The 17,009-nt window shown below is 31.1% G+C and overlaps 1 protein-coding gene across 1 annotated transcript; it reads left to right on the top strand.

Moving 5' to 3' along the window:
* Positions 1-1,741: 1,741 nt before the first annotated feature.
* On the top strand, positions 1,742-16,600 carry LOC111716965 (aldehyde dehydrogenase family 9 member A1-A; the record flags this gene model as incomplete). The annotated part of the gene is given in 7 exon segments (XM_023492481.1): positions 1,742-1,776; positions 3,088-3,141; positions 3,477-3,599; positions 7,579-7,638; positions 12,469-12,575; positions 16,287-16,394; positions 16,461-16,600. Coding segments are annotated over 7 exon segments (627 nt in total), but the record flags the coding sequence as incomplete, so codon positions are not given.
* Between the last annotated feature and the right edge of the window lie 409 nt (positions 16,601-17,009).

The following is a 17,009-nucleotide window of genomic DNA, read 5'->3' as shown; positions in this document are numbered from 1 at the left end:
TTTGAGAAATCAAATAATCAGTGTACTGTAAGGTAAATATAATTTTAATAAAATCCTTTTATTTAAATGGTAAAACGAAATTTTATGAAATCATATTAGCATTACTGGAGAACTTTTTAAAATATTTTTGAGATTTTTTTTTGTAAAAATAAAACTGTAACATATCATTTTCATGAAATAGTAACACGCAATTGTATGTAACCATATAAGCATTCGTTTATGATGTCAGTACATAATAAAATCTGGGGGAACCTTAAAACTCAACAGACTGCAGTACAAATGTACTTAATAAAATAGTTAGTATAGTATATAGTCTAGACTCTAGGGTATGTTAAAAAAAGGAAATGATGATAATGATAAGCTACAATGTTTTACAAAAAAAGTTAAATTTCTCTAAAATATTAAAAATATTCTCCCACAAAATACGCCTTGTTGCTACACCTAGCATGGTTTCTATACGTTCGGTTTCTATAATGTATGATTTCCTTTAAATGACATTGTGTGTATATGATGTTCTGTAACATATCAACAGATAAAAAGTAAAAAGGAAAAACGTTACTGAGTTTACTAAGTACAACAGGTTTTTAATATGATTTCAGGTTCCTTTTTCATAAAATGCTAGTTACCATAATATCAGAAAATATTTTTCTTATTGCTAAAATTCTTGACTAATAACCAATTGCGGTTTTTAACACAGTCCCGTGTTTTATATAAAACCTCCATGAGAGAGAAGGTGAAGGTCTATTTAAATATGTTCTTTTACTGAGCTCTTTATTCTGGTTGAAAACATGTAAGATATCTTTATTATTTATTCAACCTGACGGAGTTATCCCCTAGTAGCTCCAAATAAAAGTTTTTGGTACGGCAGCTCTTATGATTTTTTCCGGAAATCCGAATTCCCCCTCCAATAAGCTGCACCTCTTTATGTACATATATATTCTAAATAATTTATGCAATGTCTGGTGTGCAAAAACCAATAGTCTAGTTTTGATAACATATTTTCTTTTGTTTTTGCACTGTTTTACTCTTATAGCTGCTGAACACTTTCACATCCATTATTGTTGGTTGCTACTATGTGGCAGATACGTATTGGAAATCTATACTGGAAGTACATGGTTTAATAGTGGCATCACACAGCTAGATTCAACACCATTTTAGAGTTTAATAGTGGCATCACAAAGCTAGATTCAACACCATTTTAGATAAGTGTTTATGAGATTTAATTTGATAAAAGTTAGTTGATAAAATGTTGACTGCAATTAAAACACTGTTTAGATAAAATTAAATAAAAACATTTTTAAGAAAATTTTACAATAATTGGTTTGATGCATCAAGGAAAGTTTTTGATGATAAAAAAGTTGGCGAGCCTTCACTTTGAAATCCATTTTCATCCGTAAAATCCTGTTTTCATATTTACTGTTTGATACTTTTTTACTGGACTATATATTTTAAATATTAAAGTACATAAAGAATTTTAACCTATTTTTAAAGGATTTGGATACAGTCAGGATGTATGAAGTTGTAGGTAGTTTTAAATACTAAATAGACCTATCGGTTCCTACCCTTTAAACATATTTTTTTCCGGAAAAATAACGCTTAAGAATAACAGATAGACATGACTTTTTCAAACACTGGTTCATGTAAACGTAAAGTGGATTAACCAGTGGTTGAACTATGAAATCCACCTAGGGACTATTTTCGTTTATAAATATCGATGCTTAATAACAAATTATTTTCAGAGATGTTGACCGGGACATTTGGTCGGTCATATGTAAGGTAAATACTTAAAGGGACTGTAGACGTAATTTTAAGTGACATTCCATTTACAGAGTGTACTGTCCGATTTACAACAATACCCTTTAAACCTTTGCTTGGTGAAGGATTTCGTTGATATTCTTATCTATATATAGAGGGAAATCAAGTGCCAAGAAACCGCCCAAGTGAACACTAGCATGTAGAGTACAGTGTACTATAAAATTTGAATGAGAATTAAATAAAGAAACTCTGAATAAAGGAACTCAATATAAAGAAGCCAGATTGGATATAATAATACACAACGTTTGCACACACATTTATTTTACATTAGATATTTGATACACACTATAGGATCAACCGAAGTTAATCCTTGAATCATAGATGAAGATATCCGCCTGCTGGCGACCCTCCTCTTTTACTCCTTCATCAAGACTGAACATCTCTCGGGGCATAAAATGGCCGCTGATTATGCTTTCTCGGCCGACAGAATAGTCCATCTACTCCTATCTCTGGGCATAGATACATGATACAAGGACGGGTTCGATTAGTTGTTTGTTGACTCCGGGTTACTCCATGGAACTTTCCATCTAACGGTTAACATTCTCGGAGTTCAACGTTCTTATATTTATGAGACCTCGTGTCCGGATTTGTACAAAGGATTATGGGTTTACAATACACTGCAGTAACATAGAGTCTCCCTGCACTCAATCTTCGGATATACAAATGAGGATCTATCTCATCGTTGTCCGGATAAAGGTTTAAAGGATACCGTTGTGAATCGGACATGCATCGCAATACATGAAAGGTCACTTGAAATCCATTCTCTTTAATTTAGTTAATTGTATTTTTTATGTATTTGTCATAATTATAATTATAATTGTTTGATAATGATTACTCTATAAACCAATTTTTATGTTTATAATATTTCAATTCTTTCAATGTACATTTTGTAGCAAAATAAATATTGAAAAGGGGTTAGGGAAAATGTAAAGGATAGTTTATATACATATACTATGCTCCACATGCATACAGAGGACATTTCGTGAGGTTTGTTAATATCTTTTATATATTCAATTAGTTGTTTCTAAAAAATTAATCCAGAAAAATCGGAAATGAATATTCGTCTCTTTTTAATTTACGAGTTTTAAAATTCAAAAAGAGAATGCGTGTTATTGTCTATTTCTTTGGAACCCAATTTCGTAGACCTTTGATATTTCAAACTATGAATCTGTGAATATCAAAGGTTTACAATATCATGTTGCAAAAATATAGGAATTTAAAAAATTGAGTTTGTGGTAGCAACTTAGTATAATTGATAATTAATATGTGTAGAAGAATGTCTACAGAAAGCTGGGTGCTAGGACCATACAACTGGATCTCTGGAAGGTTTTTCATTTAAAACTTTAATCAAAATTTTAATTAGTAAATTAATTAGATTGTGAAAGCAATAGATTAATAATAGATAGAACACTAGATGTCGTCTTTTCAATATTTATGGGTTTTTCGTTCACAATAACCCTGAGGCAAAAGCCCAAAGTAGTTACGCGCATGTCACGTTGAATTATAAAACAAAAGAGAGAGCATGCGTGTAACTCCTTTTGGCTTCTGCCTCTGGGTGATTGAAAACAAGACAAAAACCTAAATCTTGAAAAGATGACATCTAGCGTCTCATCTTTGTTGTAATTAATTTCTGGTGAAAGATGAGAGATTTTCTATTGTAGACGGTGTTCTCCTAGTAGTGTAGAGAGTCACTTTGTAAACCTTGAACCTAGAACAGGAAAACCTCTGGCGCATATTCCTGTTTCCGGTCAGGAGGAGGTTGACCGGGCTGTAGCTGCAGCCAGGTACACTATAAACTAGACAGAATGATATTACTGGTACGACTCTGTGACCTCGTAGCTTCTTAAGTTTTGATTCTACTCACAATATTTGTCCGGTTATTCATATTACAAATTCAAAACAGTTTTGTTCTTCTTGAGATGTCTTGAACAAGAGGGGTTATGGTATGAGTGTGAATTGTGCACGTGACTCTTCACAGAATGTTAAATGAAGTTAGGCCAACAGTGTTAAAAATTAACAGTTATTTTCACTCTCTAGAGCATAATAAACGATTCACAAAGATACCCATTAACCCTTTGTATTGGTGTGTGTACAGTGTAGTCCTATGAAGATGATACGTTTGTTTTATCTGAAATCTATTTCTTTCTAAATCAAACTAAAAAGTGTCAACAGCCTAATATTTAATCCTTCAAGATTTTTTTGGTGTTAAAAAAAATATTTTAAAAGGAGTATTCTTGTAGGGTAAATCCTATAAAATATATATATACATCTATAAAATCTTATTCAAGGAATTTATTTCCTATTGGGATTTGAAGCTTTTAACAAAAAAGAAAATGTTTGAGAAAAAATTTGAGAAAAAATTGTAATAAACTTTGTAGTCGACTCTATAATCTATTACATATACTTTGGCTATTCGTATGTCTGGTTGTTTGACTGTTTCTTTGTAATATGTCTGTTTGTTTGACTGTTTTTTTGCTATATGTCTAGTTGTTTGACTATTTCTTTGTTATATGTCTTGTTGTTTGACTGTTTCTTTGTAATATGTCTGTTTGTTTGACTGTTTCTTTGTAATATGTCTTGTTGTTTGACTGTTTCTTTGTAATATGTCTGTTTGTTTGACTGTTTCTTTGTAATATGTCTGTTTGTTTGACTGTTTCTTTGTAATATGTCTGGTTGTGTGACTGTTTATTTGTAATATGTCTGGTTGTTTGACTGTTTATTTGTAATATTTCTGATTGTTTGACTGTTTCTTTGTAATATGTCTGGTTGTTTGACTGTTTATTTGTAATATGTCCGATTGTTTGATTGTTTCTTTGTATTTAGTCTGGTTGTTTGACTATTTCTTTGTAATATGTCTGGTTGTTTCACTGTTTCTTAGTAATATGTCTGGTTGTTTCACTGTTTCTTTGTAATATGTCTGGATGTGTGACTGTTTCTTTGTCATATTTCTGATTGTTTGACTGTTTCTTTGTAATATGTCTGGTTGTTCGACTGTTTATTTGTAATGTGTCTGATTGTTTGATTGTTTCTTTGTATTATGTCTGGTTGTTTGACTGTTGTAATATGTCTGGTTGTTTGACTGTTTTTTTGTAATATGTCTGGTTGTGTGACTGTTTCTTTGTAATATGGCTGGTTGTTTGACTGTTTCTTTGTAATATTTCTGATTGTTTGACTGTTTCTTTGTAATATGTCTGGTTGTTTGACTGTTTATTTGTATTATGTCTGATTGTTTGATTGTTTCTCTGTATTATGTCTGGTTGTTTGACTGTTTCTTTGTAATATGTCTGGTTGTTTGACTGTTTCTTAGCAATATGTCTGGTTGTTTGACTGTTTCTTTGTAATATGTCTGGTTGTGTGACTGTTTCTTTGTAATATGTCTTGTTGTTTGACTGTTTCTTAGTAATATGTCTGGTTGTTTGACTGTTTCTTTGTATTATGTCTGGTTGTTTGACTGTTTATTTGTAATATGTCTGGTTGTTTGACTGCTTCTTTGTATTATGTCTGGTTGTTTGACTGTTTCTTTGTAATATTTATGATTGTTTGACTGTTTATTTGTAATATGTCTGGTTGTTTGACTGTTTTTTTGTAATATGTCTGGTTGTTTGACTGTTTATTTGTAATTTGTCTGGTTGTGTGACTGTTTCTTTGTAATGTGTCTGGTTGTTTGACTGTTTATTTGTAATTTGTCTGGTTGTTTGACTGTTTATTTGTAATTTGTCTGGTTGTTTGACTGTTTCTTTGTAATATGTCTGGTTGTTTGAATGATTATTTGTAATATGTCTGGTTGTTTGACTGTTTATTTGTAAAAAAAATTTCTTTAAAAAATTAACTTCAATGAAAAGAAGAAAACCTGCTAATATTTTACTTTTATTATTTTTAAATGTTTGAAAGGCTTATAATCCTCGCTTGTAATAGAAAGACGAGCAGAAGAACTTTTTTTTACCGTAAGTAGGGCGCGAAACATACTTTATAAGCCTCGTTTACTATAAAGATAGATATCTAAACAAGTTTTAACAATTTTCAACAGTTTAATTTTTTCCTTGCACGCAACCGCACATCTTTAAATTTAAAAAAGAATCTAAGAATATCCAAATCCAAGAACATCATAATAAGAATATCCATGAATAATGAATACAAGAATATCCATGAATAATGAATACAAGAATATAATTGAATATTGAATACAAGAACATCCATGAATAATGAATACAAGAATATCCATGAATATTGAATACAAGAACATCCATGAATAATGAATACAAGAATATCCATGAATAATGAATACAAGAATATCCATGAATATTGAATACAAGAACATCCATGAATAATGAATACAAGAATATCCATGAATAATGAATCCAAGAATATCCATGAATAATGATTATAAGAATATCCATGAATATTGGATACAAAAATATCCAAAATTATTGAGTACAAGAATATCCAAGAATAATGAATACAAGAATATCCATGAATTTTGAATATAAAAATATCCATGAATATTGAATACAAGAATATTCATGAATAATGAATACAAGAATATCCATGAATATTGAATTTATATTGAATACAAGAATATCCATAAATATTGAATACAAGAATATCCATAAATATTGAATACAAGAATATCCATGATTAATGAATACAAGAATATCCATGAATATTGAATCCAAGAATATCCATGAATACTGAATACAAGAATATCCATGAATAATGAATGCAAGAATATCCATGAATATTGAATACAAGAATATCCCATCTCTGATATTTAGAAATCCATTGGTCCAATTAGTGTATGCATGCAAGAGTCTATCTGATTTAAATAAAATTTTTAGAGAAATTCTTTTAAAAATATCTTTACTTAGGATGCCTCTAGTTTATCTTATAAAACATAAACATAAAAACGAATACAATGCATTTTTAAAGTAATTGTTTTTATTTTTTTTTTAAAAACTTTTACATTTTAAGAGAGGTGAAAAGGTAGGATGAATAGAAATGAACTTATTTTCCCAAACAAATTTTGAAACTTTATCTCTATTTTGCTAGATACTTTAGAACTTTTATCTCTATTTAGCTAGATACTTTAGAAACTTTATCTCTATTTAGCTAGATACTTTAGAAACTTTATCTCTATTTAGCTAGATACTTTAGAACCTTTATCTATATTTAGCTAGATACTTTAGAAACTTTATCTCTATTTAGCTAGATACTTTAGAACTCTATTTAGCTAGATACTTTAGAAACTTTATCTCTACTTAGCTAGATACTTTATGAACCTTTATCTCTATATAGCTAGATACTTTAGAAACTTTATCTCTATTTAGCTAGATACTTTAGAAACTTTATCTCTATTTAGATAGATACTTTATAACCTTTATCTCTATTTAGCTAGATACGTTAGAACCTTTATCTCTATAGATACTTTAGAACCTTTATTGGTCTATTTTTTCAAATATATCTTAATAAACCAAATGTAAGTTTGACCAAATTGAAATGGTGGACATTTTAAGTTGACCAAATTTGAATAAACCAAAAGAGAATTCGATCAAATGTAAATTGACCAAATGTATACCGACCAAATGTATACAGACCAAATGTATACAGACCAAATGTAAATAGGCCAACTGTAAATTGACCAAAAGTAAATAGGCCAACTGTAAATTGACCAAATGTAAATCGGCCAACTGTAAATTGACTAAATGTTGCACTTTAGCCAAACCATTCATAAATAAATTTACTCTTTTCTATTTCATATCTATTTAGATCGGCATTTCCTGGATGGGCGGCTTTATCTGGTATGGAGAGAGGTCGTATTTTAACCAGGAACAGACATAGATCTTGTATCAGCTGGACAATTATACAGCTACAGGGTGTTCCGTTAAACATGAACATTGAGAGACGAATTGAAGATTGTCTTGAATACAACGTTGTGATACTTACTTGATACTTGTGTGTTGATCCTCAGTGTTCCATCTAGGAATATGTAGAGTATTTTTTTAGGAACTAATGATCATCTGCTGGAAGAATGGTATCTTCTAGGTTTGTGAATTGATCCCAGTGATCATTGTGGATCTAATGTAGTAGTCATACTTGTTTTTGAATACATTAATATTTTTGGCGGATTTAACATCTTGTGGTAATTTATTCCACGAGTTTACAACTCTATTACTAAAGCAATTCCTTCTCAGTTCTAGTTTTGAGTTTTTTGGTTTCAGGTTGAGTATATCAGCAGATTGTCTTGTTATGCGTTCACTAGTTTCAGCCACATGCTGGAACCACAGGGATTTGTCAACATCATTCTGTATCAAATCAGATCTTTCACGTCTGGCTTCTAAAGTTTGTAGTCCTAATTCTTTAAGTTTTTCTTCATATGTGGAGCCCTGAAGCCCTGAAATAATCCTTACTGCCTTGCGTTGTACATTTTCTAGTTTGTCTTTGTCCTGTTGGGTCCAGGGTCTCCAACTTGATACAGCAAATTCCATGTGAACACGAACATACTGTTTGTAAAGTTTTAGGAATATATTTCTGTCCCTGAAATGGAAGGCTCTACAAATTTGGCCAAGAACTTGATTGGCTTTGTTTGCTGCAGCTGAGCATTGTTGGGAAGGTTTCATTGTGTCGGAAATCAGAATACCTACATCTTTTTCTTCTGAGGTTTTCTGAAGTATCTGTCCATTCATGGTGTAATTGTGTTGTGGGTTATTTTTCCCAATATGCATCACTTTACATTTGTCGAAGTTGAACACCATTCCCCATCTCTCTGCCCATTTGTGGAGCTCATTGAGTGATTCTTGCATATCTAAAATACATTGATCATCAAGGATTATTTTTGCAGTTTTTGTGTCATCAGCAAACTTTTTAATCAGTGTTACTAGATTCCGTATTGGATCATCAAGATCATTTATATAAATAGTAAATCCAACCGGTCCCAAGATGCTTCCTTGTGGTACTCCAGATTCAACTTCCATCCATGCAGAATATTTACCATTCAAGACCACTCTCTGTCTTCTGTCACTTAACCAGGATTCAATCCAGTTCAGAAGATTTCCATCAATACTATGAGCTCTGAATTTTGTTACAAGGCGTTTTCTAGGGACCTTGTCAAAGGCTTTTGCAAAGTCTAGGTACACAATGTCTACATTCTGACCTGAGTCAAGTGCTTCAGTGATGGTTTCCAGATATTCAAGTAAGTTGGTCTGACAGGACTTATTGTTCATAAATCCATGTTGACTAGGATTTATCAGTTTATTTTTAGTTAAGTTAGTTGTGAAACTTATAAACGTTTTACAATATCATTTACCTTCTTTGCACTTGTTGGATGCTTAGACAATTTAGAGTACAGTATACACTATACAGTATACTATAACTTGATATGTCATCTCTGTTAATTCAATAAGCAAAAAAGGTGGACTTGTTCAAATTTAAACAACTATACGGGTACGTGTACAACTAGACAACTTTAGTGCTATACAACTATACAGGTTCGTGTACAAATAGACAACTATAGAGCTATACAACTATACAACTATACAACTGTATAATTATATAATTATTGAGCTATACAACTAGGGAACTATAGAACTATACAACTATATAGCTTTACAACTATACAACTATAGAGCTATACAACTATACAACTATAGAGCTATTCAATTAGACAACTATAAAGCTAAATAACTATACAACTATACAAACTATACAGGTACATGTACAACTGGACAACTATAGAGATATACAACTATACAACTATACAAACTATACAGGTACATGTACAACTAGACAACTATAGAGCTATGCAACTAGACAACTATAGAGCTATACAACTATACAACTATATAGCTATACAGGTACATGTACAACTAGACAACTATAGAGCTATTCAACTATACAACTATACAAACTATACAGGTACATGTACAAGTAGACAACTATAGAGCTATACAATTATACAACTATAGAGCTATGCAGCTATAGACAACTATAGAGCTATACAACTAGACAACTATAGAGCTATACAACTAGACAACTATAGAGCTATACAACAAGATAACTACACAAACTATACAGATACATGTACAACTAGACAACTATAGAGCTATACAACTATATAGCTATAAAACTATATAAATTTTCTAATGCCTTTATCTTTGCAATCTGATGTTGTAAACCTTTAATATTTCAAACTTAGATTGAATGAACTAACAGAATTTATAGTTAAAAATATTTAAGGACTACGACAGTGGGTTGCAAAAGTGTAATAATTAGAACATTTTTTGACAAAAATTTAACTCCTTTATCTAAGTCTTTTTAACACTATTTAAGCATAAAAAGCTGTTTTAATAAAAATGAATTTACATTCCTCTCTCCAAGGCCAAGCCCTCATTTCCTACATCAAACTAATTGAATTCACACCTTTTGAATTGAGCTCATAGAAAACCGGTTTTTCACCAAACATTAAGCTTTTTTATCTGGGGATTTCAATGCAAATTAATTTTTCCTTTTTTCCTTTATCATTAGATTTATTTTTTGCTTTATCATTAGATTTATGTTTTGCTTACCTCAGCAAAAAAAAACACTGACTTTACAACTAAAGTTTACAGTTATTACAGAGATAAAAATGATAAACTATCTAAAAGTTTTGTCGAATTAAAGGGAGTTCAGAAAAAAAGTCATTCTTGAAATAAATGTTCTAACTAAAATTTATGACATTTTTACCAAAAAAGCAATCTTCTTTTGAATATTTTATTATGAAAATGAATTAAATTAGATAGGATCACTGTTTAGTAAATATCGTTGCCACCGGATTTGGCGCATTGATGCCATTTTATTGCAAAATCTAAATGATGACTTAAAGCTAAAATTATTTCGAGAAAGTTAACTGAATGATTTAAGTTTTGACTGTGATATTGCAATTTAGGGAATTTACTGCCTAAAATGCTTCGTTCTTTGCTACAAATGTAATTTTTCTAATTAAGGGCATAAAAAAACTAAGAAAAGGGACTGTAGACGTAATTTCAAGAGACCCTCCATTTACAGCGAGGCACGGGCAGCCGCAGTACATTTGAATTTCCGAGCCGGGTCAACCCTTCCGGTCCCAGTTTGTACTGTATCACTTGGATATGTTAGGTCTTAAAACATTTCTCTTTATTCAAAATAAAGGTTCCTCTCCTCAATTCCGAGTAGATTGAACAAAAAATGTTTTTAAAGAAAAATTCAAATCCTGAGAAAACCCTAACTCACAATTTGCTTAATGAATGTTCGGCATTGTACTCATAATTCCAGATATGCAAAAAATTCCTATTAATTCATTCATTCATGTATTCATCCATTCTCATTCTCCCTCTCTTCAATATTTGGAGGATATTTTGATGCATAGAAAACTAAATTAAAATCAAAAATTTAATGTTTGATGTTTCAAATCCACTCAGGGCAAATTATTTTCTAATATAGAGGAACCACGGAGTAATTTTATTTGGTATTAATTACTGAAATAAGTTGAAGATCTCTAGTTGAAGATCTCTAGTTGAAGATATCTAGTTGAAGATCTCTAGTTGAAGATATCTAGCTGAAGATATATAGTTCAAGATCTCTAGTTGAAGATATCTAGCTGAAGATATCTAGCTGAAGATATCTAGCTGAAGATCTCTAGTTGAAGATCTCTAGTTGAAGATCTCTAGTTAAAGATCTCTAGTTGAAGATATCTAACTGAAGATATCTAGTTGAAGATCTCTAGTTGAAGATATCTAGCTGAAGATATCTAGTTCAAGATCTCTAGTTGAAGATATCTTGCTGAAGATATCTAGCTGAAGATATCTAGTTGAAGATTTCTAGCTGAAGATCTCTAGCTGAAGATCTCTAGTTAAAGATATCTAGCTGAAAGTCTCTAGCTGAACCTCTCTATCTGAAAATCTCTATTTGAAGATCTCTAGTTGAAGATCTCTAGCTGAAGATCTCAGCTGAACATCTCTATCTGAAAATCTCTAGTTGAAGATCTCTAGTTGAAGATCTCTAGTTGAAGATCTCTAGTTGAAGATATTTAGTTGAAGATCTCTAGTTGAAGATATCTAGTTGAAAATCTCTAGTTGAAGATCTCTAGTTGAAGATTTCTAGCTGAAGATATCTAGCTGAAGATCTCTAGTTGAAGATATCTAGCTGAAAGTCTCTAGCTGAACATCTCTATCTAAAAATCTCTAGTTGAAGATCTCTAGTTGAAGATATCTAGTTGAAGATCTCTAGTTGAATATCTCTAGTTGAAGACCTCTTGCTGAAGATCTCTAGTTAACGATCTCTAATTGAAGATCTCTAGTTTAATATCTCTAGATGAAGATCTCTAGTGGAGGATCTCTAGTTAAAGATCTCTAGTTGAATATCTCTAGTTGAATATCTCTAGTTGAATATCTCTAGTTGAAGATCTCTAGTTGAAGATCTCTAGTTGAAGATCTCTAGTTGAAGACATCTCTAGTTGAATATCTCTAGTTGAATATCTCTAGTTGAAGACCTCTTGCTGAAGATCTCTAGTTTAATACCTCTGGCTGAAGATCTCTAGATGAAGATCTCTAGATTAATATCCTTAGCTGAAGATCTCTAGTGGAGGATCTCTAGCTAAAGATATCTAGTTGAAGATCTCTAGCTGAAGATCTAGTTTGAGTATAGAGCTGCTGCACTTATCCGTGAAAGATCTGAAGAACTAGCGGAGCTTGATGTAAAAGACAATGGAAAACCAATCTGGGAGTCTAGGATGGATCTAGATACAGTTACAGGTACTACAAACCACACCATATATATAGTATCATGTCATATCATATCATATCATATCATATCATATCATATCATAGTTTACTTTAAAAAGATTATCTGGTTCCTAATGGTTGAAAAGTTTCAAGTGATTGAGTACACAAACATTATTTTTAATCCTTTATATTTTCTTCCAACTATATTTTTATATATTTTTAATTTGTAGTGGAGAACTGAGAGCAAAGTTGAAAGTGTAAGATTAAGATTTTTAGAAAGTTGTGATATTTTGTTGCTTCAAAGTGTTTCTACTCTTAGAATTCTGAATAATGTGACAAATTTACATTTTCCGGAAGTAAGGATGAGGGGGGGGGGGGGTTTGTAAAATATAAAATTATGTAAACATGGAGTATCCAAACCTTCATAGATATTTATGTTATACAAAAATTTATTTTAAACGTTAAGTTTTTGTAAAAAATAAAGAACATGCAGGTTTAACCACAATTATAAAAAACAATAAATTTTATTTTTATTTTGTACAAAACGTTTTTCGGACACGATAACATTTTCTCACAAATATTAATGATTGTTATCAAGGTTTTAAATAAGACTTTAAGTTCTAAGAATGTGGTTTTTTAAAATTTTCATGCTTAGTTGATCATCTTTGTTAGTAAAGAAAAGTGAGCTGTGTAGTTGCTAATGAAATGAGTCTTTGGCATTAACTCAAAATATCTAATCCCTATATCTTTGCAACCTGATGGTGTAAACCTTTGATATTTTAAACTAAGATTATGTGATCTAACAGAATTCATAGTTTGAAATAACAAAGGTCGATGACATTGGGTTGCAAAGATATAGAGATTAGAAAATCTGAGATCGATGGCAAAGACTCAATTCCTTTACAACAACAAAGGAATTGAGTCTTTGCCGCAAACTCTGATTTTCTAATCCCTTTATATTTTCAACCCAATATCTAGACCTATGATATTTCAAACTATGAAAACTGTTGATCAAATAATCCAAGTTTGATTTATCAAAGGTTTACACATTCCGGTTGCAGTTGTTATAGGGTTCAGAAAATTTGGGTTTGTGGCAAAAACTCAGTTCATTTGTTTTTAAGAAGGCTATTTCTTTTTAATTAAAATTACAAATAATAATTGATAAAAATAGTTTCCACAATTTTCTAAATCATTAATTTCAAATCACTTTACAACATCATATAGCTCATAGCTAAATCCGCTTAGAATCAATAATACATAATGGTATTCAACCATGGCTGGGAACTTTTAAATGGTGAATATTGGGATTAATAATAGATCTAATCTTTTTCTTAATCTCCAGATTAAATAAGGCTTGTTCTCCTCTTATTATTTTAATCTCCAGATTCAGTAATCGATCGGGATTAAGAACATCCCATTCTAAAGTTTTAGTTCAGACACCTTTTTATTAAAAACTCACTTGAATCTTACTCTTAAGCTTCTAAGAGGGAATCTGAATAAAATGTAATTAATATTAAGATCTGGCATCTAATAAAATTTGTACCCTAAAAGTTATGTTTCTGTAATCCAATTATTTTAACATTTGATATTAATATTTTTATAAACATTCAAAGCAGGGAACTTTAGAATGGTGGATATCGGGATTAATGCTTAATCTCCAGATTAAATAATGCTTGTTCTCCTCTTATTATTTTAACCTCCTAAGCTTGGAACTTTAGAATGGATAACCTTTAATCCCAACTACTTAATCCGAATATCCACTGTGGAAACTTTTAATTTTAGTCCTTAAACCAATCTTTTTCTCTCTCTTTGGATATCCGTACATTATTTTCTCCAATGAGAGTGCAGGAATATAGTTCGTAAATTGTATTGACCAATGACAGCCTTGATAATAAATTCTATTCCATGAGAGAAATCCGCAATTTCTACGAAATAAAGAATTTGTTGTCGGCCATTTTGTAAATTAGTTGGTGAAGAAAAATATTTAATAATACGTTTAAGATTCTTTTGTAACCAATTTTAACTAATGTATCAATAAATAAATGGGTGAGAAATTAAGTGAAGGCCCTTCCAGTCAAGAAAACGAACCAATCTGGCGTTCCTAGAATCCAATTTGTTGATCTTAATATTTAATCTGAAGACTAACATATTCTCGAGATTATGTTAGTCTCGAGATCAGCAAAAACAGAGGATCAAGCATTAATCCTGATATCCACCATTCTAAAGTTCCCAGCTCTGAGCTGAAAACTTTAGAATGGTGGATATCGGGATTAATGCTTGATCCTCTCTTTTTTGATAATCTCAAGATTAACATAATCTTGCAAGATTATCTTAAAAGTGTATGAAAAACGATAAAATTCAAATTAATATTTAATCATCTGAGAAACTGTAGCCGCCAATCAGAGAAAAGCGGGCAACCAATGAGAGAACAGAAATATTCTCATTGGAGAAAACAATTAACGGATATCCAAGGAGAGAGAAAAAGAGTGGATTAGGACAAAAATGAAAAGTGGTTATTCGGATCAAGAAGTCAGGATTAAAGTTTATCCATTCTAAAGTTTCCAGCTCAGATTATGTAACCGATCGGGATTAAGGATATCATCCTTAATATTAAAAACTAACTTGAATCTTAATCTTAAGTTTTTAAGAGCGAATATGAATAAAATGTAAAAAATATCAAGATCTGTCATTTAATAAAATTTGTTTTCTTGTACCTTGATAGCCACGTTTCTGTAATCCAATTATTATAATATTTGATATTAATATTTTATAAATATTCAGGTTGAGTAGAAAGTGGATTTATAGCGTTTTTAATACAAAAATAGTTTTCAGGATTTATGTCTTTTTTTGAGGTGAGGGACATATTTAAATGCAGTGATCAAAGTTTAAAAATATTTTGTCTGACAACCAGCAAAATAAAATTGGCAAAACAAGTTTAGTTCTGAAATCAATTAGAATAAAATTGGCAAAACAAGGTTAGTTCTGAAATCAATTAGAATAAAATTGGCAAAACAAGTTTAGTTCTGAAATCGATTAGAATAAAATTGGCAAAACAAGTTTATTTCTGAAATCAATTAGAATAAAATTGGCAAAACAAGTTTATTTCTGAAATCAATTAGAATAAAATTGGCAAAACAAGTTTAGTTCTGAAATCAATTAGAATAAAATTGGCAAAACAAGTTTAGTTCTGAAATCAATTAGAATAAAATTGGCAAAACAAGTTTATTTCTGAAATCAATTAGAATAAAATTGGCAAAACAAGTTTAGTTCTGAAATCAATTAGAATAAAATTGGCAAAACAAGTTTATTCCTGAAATCGATTAGAAATATTAATTCAATAATCATCTTCAAAAGTTTCATAAAAATGTCTTAATTGATAAATAAAAGAGTAATGACAAAAAAATCGCAGAACAAATCTGCTCCAATTCTTGGAAAGATGGCAAAATGAAACTTTCCCTTAAAATAACTATCACATTCAAAATGATTCAATTCATAAAAGGGAGAATTTTCTAACAGTAAATACATTATTGATGTGTTGGAACATTAAGATTTGGTTAACATTTGCAATGACAATTTTTCCGGATTGTTTAAACCCAATTGTTTGTATCTTTGACAGCTAAAGTGACACTCCAGAGCAATACCATTGCACTCCAGTAGCTTTAGCAACTGGAGTGCTAAGATTGCCTGACGTACTATGGTGGAATAGGAGTATAGTATAGTAGGATATCATATATTATTAAGGTTGCCTGGAGTACTATGGTGGAATTGCTCCAGGAGTAGTTGGGCAACATGTGAAGCTTGCCGGTGGATCCTGGGCTTCTGTATCTAGAGAACCCATCGGAGTAATAGGTAGGTTTCAATCATACTCTTTTCTTCATTCTTGGAACAATTAATGAATTTCAATGATATAATTAGGAGGAGTAGGAGCTTGGAATTATCCTCTACAGTGTTGTGCTTGGAAAGTTGCTCCAGCACTTGCCTGCGGAAATACATTTGTTTATAAACCTAGTCCACTTACTCCACTCTCAGCAGTAGTACTAGGAGAGATATTACAGGTATACATCTAGTTCTCTTACTCCACTCTAGCAGTACTAGGAGAGATATTATAGGTATACATCTAGTCCACTTATTCCACTCTCATCAGTAGTACTAGGAGAGATATTACAGGTATACATCTAGTCCACTTAATCCACTCTCAGCAGTAGTACTAGGAGAGATATTACAGGTATACATCTAGTTCTCTTACTCCACTCTAGTAGTACTAGGAGAGATATTACAGGTATACATCTAGTTCTCTTACTCCACTCTAGTAGTACTAGGAGAGATATTACAGGTATACATCTAGTCCACTTACTCCACTCTAGTAGTACTAGGAGAGATATTACAGGTATACATTTAGTTTTCTTACTCCACTCTAGTAGTGTTTCGCTACTTAGCGAATTCCCTAAAGACCTAATGAAATCT

This window comes from Eurytemora carolleeae, unplaced genomic scaffold (assembly GCF_000591075.1).
Source record: "Eurytemora carolleeae unplaced genomic scaffold, Eaff_2.0 scaffold2280, whole genome shotgun sequence".
NCBI classification, from domain to species: Eukaryota; Metazoa; Arthropoda; class Copepoda; order Calanoida; family Temoridae; genus Eurytemora; species Eurytemora carolleeae.
Note: the sequence above shows the minus strand (reverse complement) of the source record. Positions and strands in the feature narration are given on the sequence as shown.